The 22,160-nt window shown below is 40.0% G+C and overlaps 3 protein-coding genes across 3 annotated transcripts in view; 1 reads left to right on the top strand and 2 right to left on the bottom strand.

Annotated features, from left to right (window-relative positions):
• The window catches only part of ncf4 (neutrophil cytosolic factor 4), a 25,050-nt gene extending 24,161 nt beyond the window's left edge, over nt 1-889 (bottom strand). Inside the window, exons 1-2 of the mRNA XM_079337412.1 lie at nt 611-889; nt 27-111 (exon numbers count right to left, since the gene is read on the bottom strand). Coding sequence (XP_079193538.1) covers nt 27-111; nt 611-642 — 117 coding nt within the window. The 5' untranslated portion in view covers nt 643-889. The remainder of the gene's footprint in view (nt 1-26; nt 112-610) is intronic.
• Nucleotides 1-12,460, top strand: part of LOC306819834 (parvalbumin-7-like) — a 27,360-nt gene extending 14,900 nt beyond the window's left edge. The window contains exons 2-5 of the mRNA XM_079337411.1: nt 10,358-10,426; nt 10,703-10,832; nt 10,955-11,064; nt 11,885-12,460. Coding sequence (XP_079193537.1) covers nt 10,358-10,426; nt 10,703-10,832; nt 10,955-11,064; nt 11,885-11,910 — 335 coding nt within the window. The 3' untranslated portion in view covers nt 11,911-12,460. The remainder of the gene's footprint in view (nt 1-10,357; nt 10,427-10,702; nt 10,833-10,954; nt 11,065-11,884) is intronic.
• On the bottom strand, nt 12,301-22,160 carry baiap2l2b (BAR/IMD domain containing adaptor protein 2 like 2b). The gene is made up of 14 exons (XM_079337407.1): nt 21,148-22,160; nt 20,941-21,016; nt 20,179-20,265; nt 19,271-19,332; nt 18,517-18,588; nt 18,049-18,138; nt 17,784-17,915; nt 16,506-16,610; nt 16,038-16,140; nt 15,511-15,718; nt 15,189-15,254; nt 14,541-14,871; nt 14,382-14,425; nt 12,301-13,659 (listed from the first exon to the last, which is right to left on the bottom strand). The coding sequence occupies exons 1-14, from the start codon at nt 21,199-21,201 to the stop codon at nt 13,584-13,586; spliced, it is 1,506 nt and encodes a 501-aa protein (XP_079193533.1). The 5' UTR covers nt 21,202-22,160; the 3' UTR covers nt 12,301-13,583.

Here is a 22,160-nt window from a genome sequence, read left to right as displayed (position 1 = left end):
AAGAAGGTGTTTTTTTCTAAACTTACATAGTAGTCAATGAAGCCTTTCTTCTCCTCTATATCAGCAATGGTTGCAGAGACAGGGACATTATGAGGCAGCTGATCGAAGTCACTGAGGAGAAGAAATAATCTTGTTAAGAGTTTTGGATCAACTTAAACACAACCAATTTAAACTATCTTGTAATTTGTAGCCATTCATGCCAACTATGTCATGCATATTGTGTTTATAGAAGTAAATATACAAAACATTTTTAAATCACAATTCAATTCATAGCCTATTGTTCAAAAGATCTCCCTGTACAGTTGATAGGAGGCGACATGTGAAGCTTTTTTGTTTTAATTTACTCATCTGTTAGCCGGTTTTTCTTAATGAGTGCAATATTTATTAGAAAAATAGCATCGTTTATCCATACAAGAGACAACAATAAAACAAATAAAGAGCAACTGTATGAAAGTCGGCCTCACAGCCAAAAAACTGTTTTGCAGAGGCAGAAAGTCCGCGCCTAGTTGCACTTCACTATTTTAAAGCTGCCATAAAACTGTGCAACCGAGTTGGCCTGTAATGTGATCGGGTTAGATGTGAGTGATTATTTCTCCAAACACAAACTCACCTTTCATCTCGCAGTTGCTGTGGCAGCGACATGATGTTGTGTTCAGGTTTGTTCGCAGACAGAGGGAGAAGCTTTAACTTCGTGCGGTGAAAGGCACTCTTACAAGAGCTGTTCGTTGAAGACGACACTCACTTAAATACTCAACTGTGTTAGGAACTGAACAGTCTACATGCGCAACCGAACCAGCAACAGGAAGCGACAGTTCCGTAAAAAAACAGAGGATGGAGCTGATATTGGGTTACGCCAGTGGAGGTACGCGAAGGGCGGGGGAAGTGAGGAAACGGGGTGCAGGTGGCAGGTGTTTATTTCTGTATTTATTTTTTTATTTGTTAATTTACTTCTTTTTTTTTTTTTTTTTTTTTGGAGGGGGGGGGCCTTTAAAAGGAAACTCAACATTGTGCCATTTTTCCAGGACAATTGAGCAGTTCAGTGTGCTGGGAGCTATACTATGTAAATAATGTCCACCTCTTTAACGCCCATTGACCTCAAAACAATATATGAGTCTTTTTCTGATTATATTGTTATTCAGTTCATATAGGTTTGTTTTTTAAGCATCTTTTACAAATAGACATGTTTTGGTTAAATTGTGTCCTGGGACTCAAATAGTTCAAAGTGTCACAGTCAGACACAAAGGGTGTTAAACATGACATGACATAGGCGTATATGTCATGCTTCTCTGCTCTATGACACTGCTTCTGGTTAAAGAGTCACATCTTTTTTTCAAAGCTATAGCATTAAAAAAAATTAAGTTAAAGAACATAGAGAATTCTTCTGTTGACATTAGCAATGTGCAACATCCTAAAAAAAGAGTTGAAAGAATATTTACGGTATTATCTGTAAAGTTGAAAGATGAAGAAGAGCTCCATGGAGGATTTTAATTATGTGATGCAAACTCTGTAAGTTTGATATCAATGTAAAGATTCAATCTATACCTTGGGTAAAACATAAAGCATTTTACGAGCTAGTTGTAACAATAGTGGGTTATGGTCTATAAGTCATTTTTAACTGTTGTCACTTTTGAACAGAAAGACAGGAAGAAGAAATCTTCAAAATGTGGACCAGGAGCAAAAAGAAACTAACAAAAATGTTGAAAATACCATACCGATATTTCACTTGTGCCGTTCACTTGAAATGAAACGTGTTCTGATACTTAAAGCTTTGAAGTATTTAGAATAGGCAACTAAAATTCTGCAAATGTTTTAGCTTTTAAGTAGTGTTCAGGAGATAGCATGTCTCCTCCAACTTGTGCTTTAACATTCTTTGTTTATCATCTCATCTGAAGCTGAATGTACGCATTCTTCAAGTCAAACATACGCCCTCCCCCAAACCTGCTGGGACACAGTGTTGACATCTCAAACATTTTTGTTCCTAAAAGATGTTGAATGTATACAGACAAAAAAAAGATTTTTAATAGTTTAATAGGAAAATTATCTGGGGTCACAGTTCAAGATGCGATTAAAGCCTTTAACACTAGATGTCAGCAAAGTCTTTGGTGTGGAGTTTTGTGTGCATGTGTTAGTGAGAAAGAACAAGCCTTGATCTATTTACCAATCTTAAACTATTGCTAAAGTGCTTCAGATGACATATAGGTTACTGGATGTTAAACTATCTTCTCAATTCAGATCCATCTGATCTGTCTTTGTGGCGTTAGTTCTCTCAGCATTGTCATCCTGTTAGTCGACAAAACACACACTAGCTATGCTCAACAAGCTGCTTTCCTCTTGTTACAAATCCTCGATAAGGAGAGAAAGTCCACAGCTTCTGAACTGCAGCGTGGCCCGTTATTTGCCCTGTCACTACAGCAGTATTGTTGCATCAGTGACTACACACATATATTGAATCAAACATGGTGTGTATTTCCTCGCCTTGTGTTCACAGTGTTACTACCAATCTGACTACTTGTTTGCATTGCGATAAAAAGATGCACATAAATATTTCAGTGGATGCTTAACATATTTGTGTGTGCAAACATTAAAAAATGACTATGTCGACAATGAGAACAGAGAAAAGAAATAAGAGAATGTGGGAGTGTGAGGAAAAGATGTCTATGTGTGAATATTTGCTTGTGGTTGTAAGACAAAGACTGAGCGACAGAGTGTTCGTGATTCTGCAGTGTGTGTGCAAGAAAGACAATAAAGATAGAGTGAAACAAAGTGTGGCAGTGCATAGAGTAGTCTGTGTGTACTGTACTGTATGTGTGTGTGTGTGTGTGTGTGTGTGTGTGTTCCATGCAGCCTGTTATGGATTCTTTAAATGTTGCTTGTGTAACAGGTCTTTGCAAGCCATGAATTGCAGAGACATTTTTCAAGGTTTGATTTATCTTCAAGGTGAGGCCAGCTGCTTGAGTCAGTTGTGCTTGTATGTGTTGTGGATTGTGAACGTGAATACGCGTAAAAGATGATTGATGTGTCTGTTAGTGTGTAAGGTTAAACTCTTATAGTTTATGACGTGCTAGCTTTGAAATATGAAACACGAGTACACTGTAAATAAAAGTCTAATGATGAAATATATGAAGCCACTAAGTTGTATATACAGGCGCAGAGAAACAGAAGAAGTGAAACTGAAATAAAGTGTCAACAAACACACAGCTTGTGTTTACATTGTTGACAGCTGGTTACTGTAGAGACATAATAAGGGAAGTTGAAATAGGAATAGGTGGTATGAGCAAAGAGCTAATGGAACACCTCTTCTCAATGCTCACATGCTCTGTAAACAGTGTATACTGTGAAGGAGCATTGAGGTTAAACCCAAGTGTTGTTTTTTTTTTTTACATTTGCCTTTGTTTGATAGGACAGCTGAAAAGAGGAAATGATGGGAAGTGGGGGGCAAGGGATGAAGCGTAGCAAAGGGGAATGGCTGCTACGATGAGGTCTATAATGTCATTACATGCATGAGCCAGGCAACATAACCACTTGGCCACCCAGCCCCTAAATTGTAACGCCCCCTTTCATCCCTGTTTGCTTTATGCTGAATGATCTTCAGGTCTGTAGACTTAAACAGGCGGACTCCTATTAATAGTATATGTGAGCAGTGCTTAATTTGTAGATTCAACCATAGATGCTGTGGTCATTTTTTTTTTTAAGATTTATTTTTGGCCTTTATTGATAGTGAGAGGAAAGTGGATAGAGTCGGAAAGAGGGAGGGAGCATGGAGAGACATGCGGGAAATGGGCCACAGGCCGGACTTGAACCCAGGCCGCCTGTGCAAGGAGCAAAGCCTCGCTATATGGGACGCGCGCGCTGCCGCTGCGCCACCGGCGCCCCACTGTGGTCATTTATTTTTAAAAAATTATTTGTGTCACTGTCTTTTCAATGAATTATTGTCACGTATCATCAATGTGTGTATCACTGCTCATTATCTGTCAGAAAAGAGATTTTAATCCTAGCAACTTTTTGCAAGTTAAATAATGTTTACTAAAATAATTGAAAACTGAATTGAAAGATTTCCAAATCTTCAATTTACTGGTTCAAAAATGTGCTTTTTTTGTTTGTTTGTCAAGGTAGTGGCGTATACAAGTGCATTGGGGGAACAGTTATAGTAAAGACAGCAGCAAATGGGGAAAGTATAGGGTAACACTTTCTCTCCGACCTGCATCCATGTAACTTATTTTAGTATAATGATTCAAGATATGGGTGAACAATTGCACAAGAGTTTCACGTTACGGAAAGTATATGTTGATGTTGCAAACCTGACAAATATTTTCTGTTCATTCAAATTAAACTTAAATCCTTTTTACTCTTCAAATCCTGGCGTGGTTAACAATTGGCTGAGGGGAGTATTTAAAAGCTATATTTATGTGCAGAACATGTTATAACTCTAGGGTTTTTGTTTTGCAAGTTACTTCTTAAAGTTTAGATGAAATATATTTTCTGATGTTCATGCATTAAACATGTTTAAGTATGATGACTAAGCTGTTACAAACTGTTAATACTTTTTGTTTTACGACACGGTAAGTTCTCCAAAAACTTACAGTGAGCAATTGACTCTTAGTTGATAGATATAATAACCTCAAACAAAAATGTTTTCCCTCTGAAGGTGTTTATGACAGCCCCCACATTCCAAAAGTAAACTTGCATTTCCATTTTTCTTATGAAATATCCGCAGTGAGTCTGCTGACCTTACATAATACATTTCAGAATATTTTTAATCACTTGTGAGGGTTTGCAGAGGCCTTTAACCTTTTTTGGTATCCAACATGTTTGTATCAACAGCAACAGTATGGATTATATATGACTTTAATACGTTTGTCTATGAACACAATAAAGCCAAAGTTTGAAGCCTTCATGTAGTACTACTACTAATAAACGGTTAAATTTAGTTTCAATGTTGTCACTGTCCCTACACATAGAGCACACTCAACAATCAGCATGACTAACTGGAATCTACCCAGGAAACATGGATTATTACGTGCCTCATTACTTAACAAGAATATGTAACAAGCCACAATGCCAACAACTTGGTGCATTCCTTTTAAAACTCACCATCTCCCACACACACACGCCCACACACACCAGCCGTAACATTAGCACTAAATATACCACTGTAACCAGTGCCTGCAGTGCAGTCATGCTCATTTGGCAGAGTGGTGCTTCCTTCTCCCACTCGACTTTGCATGTTGGTCTGAACTGAGTTTTTTTTTTTTTTTTTTGGTTGTGAGGGTGCTTAAGTTACCAACACAAATGAGTAGAAACCGAGGATTGGAAACTTCAAAGTATCTCTTTCTATTCAACACATTCCAGTCTAAGTTCCTTTAAATAGCTCCCAATCCTAAACAGTACATGTCACATTATTTCAGTTTTTGACCTGCTGCACAGGGATAATCCATTCCCCAATCTGAACTAAATCGGGTGATTCTGAATCAGGTGAACCAGTGGCAAGCAAGCCATCTAAGGTCATACATACAAAGAATAATTTGAGTTACTGTGAGCATCATCTCTTCCTATTTTTGTTAAAGTTTAACAGCCCCAGAGCTAGTATATCCTCAACTAGTCCATCTGTTAGTCACACAGAACTGGTCAGATAATTACCCTCATTAAAAAAAACTCATAAAAGCAGGGAAGATACTGGCCCCAAATGGCATAATAACCAGGCGTTACTGGGATCAAACATTTAATTAAATCTCTAAATTTAACTCGGCATATCTGATGATACTGCAACACTAAATAATGCATCACTGTTAGACAGTTCTTTTGCATTAAAACATTTTTATTACAGACCTAAGCGAAGAGGTTACTACCAAATAAAGCTTTCAAATACTGTGTTGTTGAAAAAGGCCAGGCTTCTATGGAGAAATTAATAAACCATTTGTTACAACACAAATGAGGAACCGCTCTGTAAAGACGTGTATCTTCTTTCTTCGGGCTCTGAGTCCTGCTTTATGTGGTTTGTGGCGACAGTGTGTGTAGACTTTTTTTATTGGAATCCAAACTTAATTGTTTCTAGCAAAGTAGTTTTGATGCAAAACCTAACCAATCAGGACGGTTCACAACACTTGACCAGCCTTGGTTTAGAAGTGGTTTAGTTAGGCCCCAGAACAGTTAGACAGCTGGACAGTTTTATGAAAACATCAGGGTTTGAGCTAACATAACAGAGAATACTGACTTTTTCTTTACACATAACATACGGTACCTAGTCCCGGACCAAACACTATTTCACAAAGGCATTGGACTGGATTGTTCTGTCACCCTTAGTTAATTCTGCAGAGCTCTCTGTATATCTGCATTTATTGAATGGAACCAAAAGCGTTAACATGTTTTGTTAAAAAGGCTTTGTCTTTGTTGCTGCTTAAACCATAAACACATGAACAATAAAGTCATCTTTCTGAGTCTCGCAGACCCCTTATTTGACATATTTTTTATCCTGTTCCTGATCAGTTTTACATGTATTATATTCTCCTTTCATCCTCTGCCTGCTTTTAATATTGCTCTTTTCAAATCCTCCTCCTTCTTCTCCATAATTCTCTATAATTATTTATTGCAACATTTCATTTATATTAATCTTTCCATGTGTATTACTGAATTGCTCGGTCCTCTTCTTTCGAACATGTCTTCTCACAATAAACCCTTCAGTGTTGTCCTCACCACCTTGCCTGACCTTCTCGTCCGTCCACAACGTTGCAGAATGCTGATGAGGTGTAATTCAATAGTGGTAGGACAGTCTCAGGACAGGACACTGAGGGAAGGGTCAGAGCAGGACATGAAGAGAGGAAGACAGACAGACAACAGATAGTATTGATTGTTCTCAGGCTGAGCATGTTTGTTTAGTGTCTCTAATACATGCACTTACAATAGAGAAGTAGAGAAAGAATGAGGAGCATAGAAAGAGAAAGTAAGAAAAGCTGTCAGGGTCCTGACACAGTGACAAGTGGTGAAAGTAAAGGCGCATGAAGATAACAATGCAGAGAAATGGAGGGAAATATGTTGTGTTATATGGTGAAAGGAAAGTGAAGATGATGGCGATATCAATCAAGTATGGAGTTTAGTCGATTAGTTTGAGAGAGAAATTAAAGGAACTGTATTGGACGAAACAAAGGGAACACTGGAAAGTGTTTGAGGCGAAAGAGACAACACCACAAACAACAAAGCGCCATGTTTTTCTAAAAATGATAATTGAGCGATAAAAAAGAACCAGTACAAGATGCAAACAACAGAACAGAACTTATTGAGTGTTGACTTCTTATATTAAAACCCCAACTTAAAACATTTTAAAATCACTGGCAGTGAGTGAGTGGACACATGTTTAAACAAATGAAGATGACAGAATTAGTCGAAGCAGATAAGAGACAAATGAAGCAGAGGGTCAGGATGTGGTCCGAGCTCGCTCAGATCAAGTGGTGTTATTTTTTATAGGTCTGTGTGTGTGATTTGTTAGTGCTGCTGTGAAGTAAGCGATCACTCTCCAGGGCCAACGGTGTATGAATCACATCTTGACAACCACCACACCTTTCTCAAAATAGAGAGAATACTAAAAGGGTTGAGATGTGATGGGTGAGCAGGGGGAAATGAGGTGAAACATTTATCTGTTTTGAGGCAGCTATAAAAGATGTATTGTTGTTTCACTGTCATACTAGCTTACCTCTATCCATTCCCTATTCTCCATTCTCTCGCCATTACTCTCCTCAAGCACTCTGCATTCACCCAGTCCTTCATTCAGGTAAGACAGAAACTAAACATTAATTATTGGAGTAGAGATCGACGATTAGATAACACACACACACACACAAAAACATATCTTTTCAGTAACAAGAATAAGCTTAAGGCTGTTTTGAAAAATTAAAAAAAACAATGATATCTGAAGATTTCTAACCGGCATATACTGTATGCTACAATGGAATGAAATACTTTGATGTTTGATAAATAATAGCAAAGGTGAAACACAATGATTAAACATTTTGTAGCTTTAGTTTGTCGATGACAAACTAGAGTTTCACCCAAAAGAGTTTGGGTCAAGGGAGTCTCGTCCTGACTTTAAAAAAAGTCCATCAGAGGCTTTGTGGACCAACAAAGTACTTTAAAAATAAAAAGATTGCCCAAAAAAAAAGAAGTAAGATATTGTATTATATATATATATTTTTGTAAATTCAGTTGCTACTTGCTCCAAGTTATGTAAAAAAGTCTACTCTTATATCTTTTTTAGCTTCTTCCTGCCTGTAGGAAAAAAAACGAAATGGATTAAAGATGTACACATTTGTCATGCTGTTTGTATTGTATATGGAGCAAAATCAAAGCTGAGGAATTTGATAGATTGATTGTTATGCTGCAGTATGATCTCAATTTTTTGCAGAGAAAATTGATTTTCTCTGCAGGACTTGAAGTACTCACGGTGTCTCAAGAGGAATGGGCTTTGAACTTATTAAGGTTCTGTTCCTGTGAAGAGTGAGAGAAGCTTTGGCCTTTTAATTTCCGGACAGCTTCTCAGGTTTGCACTCTTTTCATGTGCAAACCTGCAGGTCAAATCTGCTGTTAAAGAACCTTTGAACTTTGTGAGGCTGAAGGAAGGCTGACAAACAACTAACACTATTCCTAAAATGACTAAAATGTGCATGTTATGATATCTGTGCGTTTTTATGATTATGTTAACAACACTTACAAGACATCAAGACCCAGACCCAAATAAAAGACAAGAATAATAACAGATTAAATAGATGTCCCCCTTAGTGTATACGATTAGGATTTATATTTGTACAATGGTATCTCATAAACTAAGACAGTTCCAGTTGAATGTAATCATGACAGGTGAATAGAAAGTCGAGAAGAAGCAGGATGGGCAGAGAGGGTGATTGTCATGGAATTTCTGTAATTCCTCAGTTAATGTGTAATGTTAATTCACTGTTGCTGATGTCAGTCAGAGCTCAGCTTTATCTAGACACCAAGGACAGCGGAGAGAGTCGTCGGCTCTTCCTGATATCTGCAAGGATGTCTGGGAGAGCTGTTGTTCGCTCCAGGGTTCTTGACGTCATAGATTAGTCTACGTGGGTCCATATTGACTGTCCTTGGTGTCTAGATAAAGCTGAGCTCGGACTGACATCAGCAACAGTGAATTAACATTACACATTAACTGAGGAATTACAGAAATTCCATGACAGTGATGATGCCTTTGTGTCTCTGTTTTGAATTGTCACTCTGTACTTTGGTCAAGGAGGGTAAATAACTTGTAGGAGTCATGTTAGTGCAGTAGAGGGAATATTAAAACCACTTGGTGGGGCTCTGTTTGTGTCCTCATCATGGGCAGTATGCAGCATGAGGAACTCACACAGACATATACATAGCTTACACAATGAAGCTGGGTTCAATGGACTGTCTTCATAATTTTACACTGATCCCAGTGCGCTTAAAAGATGAAAAAGGACCCCAAGATCCTTTGTCTCCGATCTGACACCTACAGGCATCTTGGAGGATTTGCACTTTAAAGAAATATTTACTAAATGATTGACATATGCAGAGTCTAACAGAAGCCTGGTTTTATTCTGTTGAACAGACATGGTACTCATGGTTCAATGTATTTGGCATTGAATGTATCAATTTAAGCACATTTATTTAGATATGTTATGCAACTTTCAAAGTTTACCATATCATCTTAGAGTTTGAATTTTTGGGTTAACAGTTTTGCTTCATGTAGCCTGTATTTAATGCCAATCCAAGTCTCAGTGATAACATCCACCAATCAGTTAACTCATCCAGTCAGACGTGTAAGAAGATGATATGCATAAAATACAAGTATATGCCTGTATTTATGCAGATTATTCAGCTCATTCTAAACGATGGGCTTGTTGAGTTCTTTTGATGTTCTCATGTGATGCCTGAGTGTAATTCTACCTGATCATGGAGTGTCTAACTGTTGTTTCTGTATACCTGTGTGTTGGCATGGAGTCCGTCAGACCCTGCTTTTACTTTCCAACAAGAAACGCTCCTGTAGAGTTTTCTTTGTTTAATTAGTGTATCATTTATCTGAAACTTACTAGTTAACAGTTGTTAACAGATTGTACGTTTAATTTTTATTCCTATGTATTCTTATTTTTTTGTGTTCAAATGCTTGCTGTTCTTCCTCTCTTTGGATCAATATGGATGATATTATTTTCAGACATATAATATCTGTTTGTAGATGGCTTTTAGCTTTTCTCCAAAGCTCTCCACTCTTGTGCTCTCAGTCTGGCTATTACCTACACTAATTAACTCAAATAATTGAAATGGTGATTTTTCATTTCTCACAATGTAGCTTATATATATATCTCTCTGTTCCTCTCGACAGCTGGCAAACTGACGATGACGGATCTGTTGAAAGCAGAGGACATCAAGAAAACTCTTGAATTCTTTGCAGGTCTGTTGCAGAGTTGACATAGGAGCAGGCCTAAGATGTTCCAGGGGTTAGCTTTTAATATTAACAGAGATAATAATTTCAACATGATTTACCTTTTTTAAACCATCGGGTTATACAATTGTCAATCCTGCTCTAGATGTGTGCTGTTATTTGAAATCCAGGGGTCTTAAGCAGCTGTCAAAGCTATTTTCATTTTGGAAAGATTTCCCTCCTGTGAGTGTAAAGAGATGTTTGATCTGGTTGTTGTCTGTGTATGTTCTCTCTGGTGTCACGTAGGAGAAGCATTCGATCCAAAAAAGTTCTTTGATTTGGTGGGAATGACGGCAATGTCAGCTGAGAGCGTCAAGAAGGTCTTCCAGGTTCTGGATGTGGATGACAGCGGCTTCATAGAGGAGGAGGAGCTGAAGTGAGGAACTCATAGTGGATGCCCGGCCTGCTAAATACTCTGCATATTTTATAATGTGTATTTTGTGCACAATGTCATGTCCTCATTAACACAGCAGGGATCCATTTGTGTCCTTTACTCAGGTATGTACTGCAGGGCTTTTCCAAGGAGGGCAGAGAACTGACTGACGCCGAGACAAAAGCATTCCTCATAGCCGCAGACAAAGACGGAGACGGCAAGATCGGCATTGATGGTGAGAGGTTGGAGGAAAGCTGCGAAGTATGATGAAAGTTGTTCTAGAAAGAGAAGAACATGATGTAGAGAAGTAAACGGACGTGGGAAGTTTGAGGGTGAGAATGCAGGCTTATGGATTGATATGACAAATTCAGCTTCAGTGAGAATTCCTACCAGGCTTTTATGTGTCGTTTCTAACTGGTTACAAAACAACTTTTATTCTCTCTTGTGTGCTGTTGTGAAGACGATGTTGCTATATCTTTACCTCTCAAAGCAACTTCTGGTTTAAATTTTAAAGATTGTTTAGACAACAATACAAGGTGGGGTACATTCAATCCTGCAGTATCTCCAGTTTCCGCCTGAGGCTGGCTCGAGGAAAACTGGAAGTCACATACACACGAGTGGCAAAAAGATGCTTTTTACAGCATAAATTAACATGTTTACAGCCTGGTTCAAAAAAACTGAATAGGTCTGATTAGTTATTGTCATCACTGGCACAAACCGTACCGGGGGTGATTATTTTTTTTAAACAGCTCAGTTTGGATTTTGACAACAATACGTGTTTTGCTGCACTTTAAGTCCAAGACAAATTGCTCCGATGGGACAATAAAGTGTATCGTTTAAATGAAAAACCTACACAGTGGTGAATTTGTATAAGTTGTTAGCCATTAATAAAGCCTTATGGCACATGCATAATAATAGTTGATTTGACCAATTCTTATTGGTCCATTCACTGGATAACAGCAGGAAAGAAGAAATTACAGTCTAATCATATCAGCTTTTTATCAGTAAATGTCTCATCATGTGCGCATATGTTTCCCTTTTCTTTTGTATTTCAGAGTTCGAGACCTTGGTGCATGAGTAGGGGACAAATGAACACCCCACTTTTCTTTCTCCTCCTCCTTGTTCCTGCATTCATATTTTGTAACTGCCACCTTCAAACTCCTCTCACCTTCCTCTGGACCCTGAAACATGGAGTCAGACGAGGCCTGCTCTCTACAAAACACAATAGAGGCAGGCCAAACGGGAGTTACCATGAAGAGGCGTAAACAGGCACCAGTTTCATTTTTTATATATATATATAAATATATATATATATATTTAATCACACATTCTGTATGGATTTCAGAATCATTGAATGACTTCATGAAGATTGTTTGTGGTCTCAACACAGGTGGTGCTAGTGCTGTAGGTGTAGATGTTCTAAAGACTTCTTGATTCTTAATTTCCTTACTTTGTGTATTTCAGGTTGTGCTTTTCTGTCTGACTGGTTTTACTTCTAGATGTTCACATATCAGTGCACTTTCCTCCCACTCCTCTTCCTCATCCACCTCCCCTCACCTCTACTCTTCTCATCTCCGATACCCTATCTTCTCCCCCTCCTCATGACCTGCCCCCCCGATCAGATGATGAAGTAAATAAAAAGGAATATATATATAAGGAGAGCTGTGAAGAGAGTAAGACGTGATAATTAAAAAAAGAACCTTGAATAATATCTGTCTCTTTCCTTTTGTGTTACTCACACTGGACAACGCATATATGATATGATACAAGAGCTCAACATTCCATAACATGTCAACCACAGGAAGATGAAGAGAACTTGATATTCACAATTACAAAGTAAGAAGCAGCAGCCTCAGTGTAACCTTTATGGAAAAATACCATTGCCATGACAGGGATCACATGTGCAGCACATCGGTGAAGATCAAATAAAAAGTGGTCCCAGTAGAATGTCTAAGGTCACATGTTATGTTCAGATCTGAATGTAACATTAACAACAATTCTGATTATCTTCTAACATGAGAGAGAGAGACACAACGGAGCTTCAGCAGAAAAACGATTGTTTTATCAGCTAAAAGGAATTGTTCAACTTGAAGGGACAAAGTGTTTTTTCCCTTTTCATGTCCGGATTGAGATTGGTCAAGATCAATAAACCACACAGCTGTAGTGTGTGTGTGGGAGATCATTAGCTGCATCTTTCAGTTTAGCATACAAACTGGAAACAAGGGGAAAAAACTAGCTTGGCTTAGTCCAGACACAAAAAAAAAAAAAAAAAGAAAGCTTATGGATTGTGATGGTTTCCTTTTGGCAAACTCACTCTAATTGTTTCCCCCTGTTTTAACTTTTAATGCGCAGCTAAAAACATGAAGGCAAATGTGCAAGTGGTATTGATCCTGTTTCTCGAGTTTAAAATGTCTAACTATTCCTTTAATATGTTTGTTATAGAAGAAAACTAAAGAAACTAAAATCTGAAAAAAAAAAAAAAAACTTGAACACTGTCTAAAGAATTGTTAAAAGGTAAACTTAAACTTCACAGTAGGGATTCCAAATAAGAGACTACAGTGTCACTTTTTAAAACAAGATATACCTCATTTCATCTAAAGCTGTTCCAAAAACTCTGGCCTCTCTGGCTCAAATCCATCATATTTCAGAGATGCTATTAAGTCCTCCTGGAACAAAAAATGCAACAATGCTCCTCTTACACAACCTCATCCAGCAGCCTTGGTTTCAAACCACGCCTGGACAAGTGCCGACAGATCAAAGGATCCGAGGAGAAGATCTGTCATTGGTCGTCGTGGGGCGCAGCTTCACAGTGGCGAATGGGTTTGTGCCTCTGAAAGGAGAGGATGACGGAAAATGAAACACAATACCTCACACCCTCAACTGTGTTCTGCCACATACACACAAGCAGGCCAACCAGGAGGTCGGAAAACTAACACCAGACCTCAACCTGAGATACGTTACAACCGAGGCCAATGAATGTCAGTCCTCGCCTCGTATGGGGGAAAGATAACTGTGTTGACTATACAGCCAGACTAATAGGTCTGCTGATAACAGCCTGAGTTGAGGGCGTCTCTGAGATATCAATAAAACATGAAACAGTGCTTTCAGTCATTTAGAAATAGTGCCACTGTTCATCTTACCTCAAAGTTTACTCTCAGCACTGACTGCAGCAACATGTAGGAGAGCGTCACTGCTTAGCAGGCGGCGTTCTGCACTAAATCTGCTGTGTAATAACGTTGTGAAGACTCGGTAAAGTTACCAGCACCTTTGCACGGTCGTATCTTTAGCAAAGTGATGAACTAACGAAATAAACAAAAAAACTTTTAAATCTTTCATCATATAGTTCATCTCTGAATTTTCAATTCTATAACCAATGTTTGTCAGAAAAATCAGCAGACTGGTCGACTCGGGTACAATTGATACGGATGAAGTCACACATACGTCACTGCCTGGCTAAAGTATGTTCATCTTTTAAAAGTTTTAAGAATAATTCACCACACACTTCATGGGCGAAGTGAAACCTTGTATTTTTTTTACACACTGATAGAGTACCTGGGAAATAGAGGGTTTTCAGCATGTCCATGGGGTGATAAATTCTGAGAAAAGACAAGATGGCAGATAGAAAGAAAAACGTCATCACTTTGAATGATTGACGACACCAAACATTTGACAATCTTTTTTAAAAAATTTTTATGCAAACATCATTAGTACCTGACCATCTGAACTCGACTCACCCTTCCTTTCGGGAAGGGGAGAGATCGGCCGAAAATCCACAGAGCTCCTTCTTAGGTTGTGACTTGAGGGAGGGGGTGGTGGCGGGGGAAGAGGGGGAGGAGGGTGTTCACTGTGGCTCTTCGTCTGGCCAGGCTTTGCCTCCAAAAGCTGCTCCAGCTGTTTCTCGGGAAAAGGAGAGATGGGGCGGAAGTCCACGGAGGCTCGTCGGTTGGGTGTGGCAGGTGGAGGGACATCGCCATACTTCTTGCTCTCTGATTGGTCAGTGTCGAGCAGGTTGTTCATACTGTGGCTTCTTAGAGAGCCACCACTGAAGGATAAAAAGGGCGCTGTGTTAGGCTTTAACACAGCAGGGTTTTTTCTTTCACTCCAGCAGGCTAAAGAAGCTTCTACTCTTCAGTATAAGTCATTTCATGGTGTGATGTGATGTCTCCTGCCGTCAAAGAACTATTTTTCAGTTCGTCTGAAACAGTGCAGTGTTGTTAAAAAAAAGAGGCACTTGAGTAGCTTGTGACGGTGAGGAACAGCAGGTATATTTTCAAACACGAGGATCCCTTTGAAGCTGAGCTCAACACACCACACAGAAATCTGTCCCCATGTGGTTTGCAGTTTAAAAATAATCCCTACCTTGTTGCCAAATTGTTGGAGAGGTCCTCAACAGGGGCCACATATGCAGCAGGGAACCAGCCCTGACTGAAGAGAAACATGAGAAATTAAGATAAAGAAACGGTAAACAACACAACATCTCTTTGCTGCCGTGATCAGGAGTACAAATACTGAAAAAAAAAACGTTTCATCAGACAATACAGGCTTTGCATTTCAAAGTGTCCAAATGAACAGGCAGCAAGACGAGTGCAGAAGGGAGCTATTTATTTCACACTCTCCCTTCTATGTGCACTCTGCTTATCCAGGTAAGCAGGCTGTAAGGGAGCAGATCTCTGCCGCTCACCGCAGGCTGCTGTCCGTGCGTCCGTACAGCCAGCCATTGCGTGGCTCCTGGACCAGGACTGTGACAGTCTCTCCTCTGTTGAAAGGTAAAAGCTTTGGGTTGGATGATGATGGGTGAGACACCAGGGCTTTCATGGCTCTCCCTCCGCCAAGACCCAGCGATTCCCCCACTGAGCTGGAGCGAGAGCGGTTTGGGATGGGAGAGGGAGCTGGTTTGAGACGGGATAACAAGTGGAGGACACGCGAGTCAGAATTAAAGAGGAACAGGGTGACGATAAAAAGAAGGGGATCGGGGATTGGGAGATGTTCTTTTCACCATAAGACAATGTAGACCAAAAAGAGAGTAAGAAACGTATTCCGATATTAATGTTAAAAACTCTTGAGGTGAGTGTCCTCTGGCTGAATAATCGTCGATTTGTAGAGCTAACTGCATTAAATAGAACGTGATAAATGGGATTTAAAAAGGTCTTTTTCAGACTTTAATCGCATCCTGTTTAACTCGTGAACACTGAACATTCTTCTTCCGACCTCTAGAGGGCACTCTTCCAAGCGCCTGCTGCTCCCTCCTGGCCCAGGACATATCTTCATCTCTGGCCACAGTCTGCAGCAGGGAGCTCACTGAACCTCGCAGCTGAGCAGAAAAAACAAAACAAAACACAGGTGGATTACCTGCTGTGCCCACTCCCTATAAAGCTTTGATCATGAAACCGAGCCCAGTAGGGTGCCTTGCCTTCAGAAGACAGATTTTGAAAGAGCTGGGCTTGATTGATCTGTGAAGAGCTCAAACCAAATATCAAGAGAGAGATCCTGGCAAACTGTTCGATCATTATGGTGGTTTTAAGGCAGCACATGGTGAGCAGTTTACATCAATCATTTCACTCCGGCTACCAGCAGACACTGGTGTAGCATCCCGAGTCAGTACAGCTTCATTCTAGTCGCAGAGTATCATGTTTAAATTTGATCCAGAACAAAAACACATCATGCATCAGGAGGTACCTGAGCCTCTTGGTCTAACTGGGTGGGAGTTAGAGGTCTGGATCCTTTAGTGTCATTCACTTTCTCCTTCCATCCGTCTGCCTTCTGTTGAAGAGATGCACCGGTCTGAAAACAAACGAGTTACAGTGTGAGCTGACGCTGAACCTGATCAGGCAGGACTCTGAGACAAGTGCAGTTAAATGTCACATGGAGAGACAAAAACATGCCGTGTAGAGTCTGAGCCAGAGTGTTTCCACGACTCTATGTTGAGTCACTGTACCCAAGCCTAAAAGTGGATTACCTATCTTTTTTTTAGGGAAACTACTAACTTATCTCAAATCTTTCAAGGGCACTGTTGAACTCTTATGTATCGTATCTTGTATGTGCACCAGAACAGTGTTTCCCAAACTTTTTTTAAGGGGACCTGATTTTTGAAAATGACAAACCATCGCGACCCGATACACAATAGGTCTCGTAGAGAAAAGCAAATTTGTGCATAAATTAACATTCCTGACCATTTTCATTTCCATTTCTGCATCACCTACATATTATCAATTATCTTGAATAGATTAACCAGTCATTCACGGATGTGTTATTGAAAACATATACACATATTAAATATGTTATAAATCACACTAAATAAAAGCTTTCAGGCAGAGTTAATAGGCTATATCATCGTTTTTATTTTCTCTCATCAGTAAAAAAAGTAGCCTACATTTTAATCACTTTTCAGGCACAATAAACTGTGCATTTTAGGAAGTTAACAAGTTCTCTTTTCCTTATCTGCAAAAAACAAACAGTTATCAGAACAATATGAACACTTAATAGCCATACTGTCCAAAACACGTTTCATTAAAGTCTTTTTTTCAATGCTCATGCCTGTCAGAACAATCACACTTGTGTCTAAGTGCAGCTGCGGTCGGCGCGAAGACGTCTGCGTTCTTACAAAATCTTGGAGGTGCGTGGTTGGGTGCTCGGACCCCCCGCGGACCCTCCTCACGCTGTTGCGCAATATCGCCGCTCTGACCGAGCCGTCTGCAAGAAGCACGAATCAGGTTTAAGTGATATTGCAAATTTAAAATCTGGTGCGACCCATCTCTGGGAATCACTGCACTAGACCATCGCTTACTACAGTGTGATGACGACATGCCTCCCCTGCATGGCCACTTCTCTGGATCCATGTTTGTTTCTTTTGGCTGGTTGATGTGACCTCCTCTGGTACCCTTTTGACATGTTTGTGTGTGTGTGTGTGTGTGTGTGTGTGTGTGTGTGTGTGTGTGTGTGTGTGTGTGTGTTAACCTTGTTAATAAGGAAGAGCAGTGACTGAGTAAGGCCACAATGTTTCTCTGCGAGGAAGCGATACCTCCTCTCCTCCTCCTTTAGGATCTCCTGCCGACTCTGCTTCAGATACAACATGTACTCACTGTTCTCCTGAAATACACACAAACAGGGACATATGTATATGTATATATACACACACGTGACACAAGTCCCATCCTATAGAAACAGAGATGGGCAACCAACTCGCCTTAGCTGAGCATGTAGGATGTTAAGTATTATTTACCAGGGAGTCCCTGTAAGCTCCTCGTCTGAGCTGTTTCTCCAAAGACTCCGCCTGGTTTCTCACCTCCAGCTCATACACTCTGCGACTCCCCTGCAGCACAAAAGACAAGCTCTACTGTGATAATGAAACATTTTCCTGATATTTCCTACAAATTAATCACTTAACAGACACCTTTGAACAACAATGTCATCACTGAATCTGTATGTTTGAGGTTCATGTTGACAATAATGAAATCAATTCAATACAGTTGTCCTTTGTTCAATTGGCCAGAAAACAGAAAGGAATAGTTTTTGGTCAGTTACAGTATTGATTATAATTACCATCTGCAAAGTACAATTTACATAAAGAAACAGCTGTTACACAATTCCTCCTCCAAACATAAGGATCCAAACGATTCCTCTGATAAAGGTAGCTCTTAGAAGGTTATGTATTCAAACAATATGAACCTTCACCCTGCTGCTAACTCACCTCAATGTACTCCTCATCCAACTTTGTGTTCTTGTCCATGGCCTGCAACACCTCAACCTGAAACCACCGAAACTAAAGCAGGGAAGGAAAAAGTCCCAGAGACAAGTCATTATAAAAGTCCCCTTGTTAAAGCAGAACACACTTCTAGATTGAGGGCCTGATTCAGTGTTTGGATTGCATTTGGTCAATATCTGCTCCAAGTTCTAAATCACAAAGAATATAATGCTAATGACATGAGATGAAGCTGCACTATCACGCTGACAGATTATTTTGTCCAGATAAAGATGAGGCGAGGGGAAAACTTTTCAAGTGTAAAGAGAGGCCAGACATGGGGGGGGGAAAAAAAAAAACGCAACTTGACTTCCATTGTGTAAAATAAGTACATCCTCCCTGACTGGAGCACACAAGGACAAGTAAAACAATACTCACATCCTGGTCATGATGTGTCCAGCTGCTGCTGACTTTTTGCAATGTTGCCGATATGCAAATAAAGGTGCAAATTTTCCCCCAAATGACTGCACAATGGCTCATTTAAAGAAACACGCAGCGCACGCTCAAACTTTGTTCGCTCCTCAGCGCAGTCAGGGGTGCATTCATCCCTTTGTTCTGTCAATTAGACTGTCTTTTTGTTTTTGACTCACTCGCACAGGTTAAGTGTGCACAAAAGCTCTGCAATCCTTTTGTGAATCGGGCCCCTCAGTCTGGAGATGTTTTGGTCCGAATTTATGGGTTGATGAATGAATGATGTACTGACCACACCCTCCATCTCTGCAGTGAGTCTCCTCTGTGTGTCTGATATCTGGATAAGGACATCCCCTGTTAAAAACAAATAAGCCTCTGGTGAATCAGAACTGTGTATACTTCACACACGTCATACAGCTCAAACGTCATGAAACACCCGAACACTTAAAGATATATGAGCAATATACTGGAAATTTAACACATGACTTGAAGTCAATACAGCATTGCTTCAGTCATTCAGAGGGTCTTTCAATCAAACCACCTTAGCTGATAAGATGGAGTGGAAAGTTAGCTAAGCCTCTGATATAATAGGTGCCTCTGATAACATCTTTTGTCCCGGACTGTGGTTGAGTAAATGAATGAGTGGAGCTGAAAGAAGGGTCCACATCCATAATTTAGAGGCCTTCACTCAATAGGTCCTCCTGGTCACGCTGTGGCTCTCTGACCTTCTCAAGTTAGCCAACTTTGCAGGACCGCGTGTGCTACGCTGTCCGAGCACTGGTGTTAGAAGCACATGCTCTCTAATGCTCACTGCCCCTGTAACAATGCTATTACACATCCCCATGCAGTCAAGCTTGCATGAGCTCCTACCAGCACTCAGGACGATGCACACCAACACAATAAATGGAGACACACACGTGTGTAGTATCTGAGGAGGAATATTTGTTATATCTTCACTTCTCTTAAAGAGAGCTGAGTGTGTTTGGTGTTTTTATTACCGATGACTGGCCTTCACATTAACTTGACAGAGCAATTTGGCAATCTTTTTGAGCACTCCTCTGTGTCAGCAGTGTGTGAAATCAATTAAGGGTAAAATCTGCACTGGAGAGGTTGTGCAATCACACACACGCACGCACGCACGCACGCACACACACACACACACACACACACACACACACACACACACACACACACACTTACCAAGAGAGCGAGATGAAAGTGTGTGAAGGGCCTGATCACCCATCTTAGCCACAGCGCTGAAGTACGCCTCGCTGCAAACGGCTAAGGCTAAAGGAAACGCACATATTAAATGCACTGTTGGCTTTCAATTAGCAGACACATTAAAAACACAACAGCCAGATAAACTGGTCCTGGTTGGGTTAATTAATTCTGCATTTATATCATCATAAACTCAAGCCGCGCAATGCTGACAAGTGATATGTGCTTTGGTCTAGAAATAGCCTCCAGCCAGCAGGTGTAGTTTTACAAGCCACGCTGCCTTGTTGCCCTGTCACTGGCAGCCTTTTCCTGTTTTATCAGGCAGAGAGATGCATTAAAGATACATGCTGATTACCGGTAGTCGACTACGAACATAACAGACAATCAAGACTGGAAGAACATGGACAGTAAGGATAAGTAGAGCCAGATTCAGGGAGGGACAACCTAAAGCCTCTCTTCTTTACTACTGAGCCGCATGTTTTTAGGAAAACAGGTGCACCAAATGAGTACAGAAACTTTTTTTTTTTTTTTGTGGATTTTGTTTTGTGTAGGTTTGTGATTCCTCTTAAGGTCCATTGCGCCCCTTGGACATATTTCTTTTTGTAACACATGCAAACCCCCCCAAAAAAGTGTTCCTAAATAAAATCAATTTCTAGATAATTTCAGAGAACATGTTAATCTGTAAAAATCTTCACCCACACAAACCCAATTGTTCACCCACTGGTCACAGCGAAACATACTTACCTTGGAAAGCTTTAACGTAGCTGTTTCCAAGAGCAACAAGGTTCTGGAGGCCAGGGTTGAATTGCTCCATCAGATTCTACAGAACGCAGAAATAGAAACACACAAAAACAATTTTACTTTAACTACACTAAACACAACAAAATGTCAGATCTGATATATACTCAGCCAAGTAGTTTGCACCAAGAGGAGACAAAAAAAGAGACTCACCGCATAGACAGTTAAGGTTGTTCTGTGCAGCTGGTCACTGGTGGCTCCCGACATTGTGTTTAATTCGATGAGATCAAGTTCAGACAAACAAAAACAAAAATTAAAAGGCTGGACGTCAGAGACTCGATGGATTTCTGTAAGGACTCTGTATTCCCATTCAAACTTGGGATGAAGCTTTCTCCGGCATTTCTTGTCCTTTGTGTATGAGAAGTGTTGAAGCAGTGAAAGTCACCTTCACTGCATTCCCACTGCCCCTGGTTCAAGACTGTTAACGCCTGTCTAATAGAAAGATAGTGCTTTCTTCTCTCCACTCTTTTCTTCTGTCACTTGTTAATGAGCTCTTTGACCACACTTGTCATCAGCAGTTTTCGTGGAAAGAACGCGTAAGCGAACGATGGGAAGAGAAAAGGGAGCAGGTGTCATCGATAGGGCCGGGCAGGGTAAATTATTGATGGACGCTCTGAAAGGAAAGGAGAAGGGGGACAGCCAGCTGCACAATTAGCTGTGACGTAGACTCACACCTGAGGGACCTCAGTTGTGCTGAAACAAACTGAGGACTCAAAAAAAGGTATAAGAACACATTTGCAGTTTGATACAGAAGACATGTCTCCCCGTACTAGGAGAGTTCTTCAAACTTTATAAAAACAATTACAAATTCAAGTCTGCTTCATAACTGTCCCTTATCAAATATCACTAAGCATGACCATATACTGTACATAACCTTTGTTACCTTAAAAAAAGATGTTTCAATGTAAAGCAAGTCAAGGCGAAGTGCTATTTTAATTTTGAGAACAATTATTGTTGAAACAGAATGCTCAAAAAAAAAGTCAAAAGTAAAATAAAGTTCCCATCAAACAAACCAGCATCTCAAGAAAGTTATCCCAGATCTGCGCTGCATTATTTCAAACACAGGCACAACCCTTTACCTTCCCAGCTCAAGTTTTGTTTCTATTTTGTTCATCTTCAATGTGTTGAATATTTAGCAGATCAAAAAAGATTTGATTCTACATTTT

This window comes from Symphodus melops (genome assembly GCF_947650265.1).
Source record: "Symphodus melops genome assembly, chromosome: 2".
NCBI classification, from domain to species: domain Eukaryota; kingdom Metazoa; phylum Chordata; class Actinopteri; order Labriformes; family Labridae; genus Symphodus; species Symphodus melops.
The sequence above is the reverse complement of the archived record's forward strand: the minus strand, read 5'-3'. Positions and strand labels throughout refer to the sequence as shown.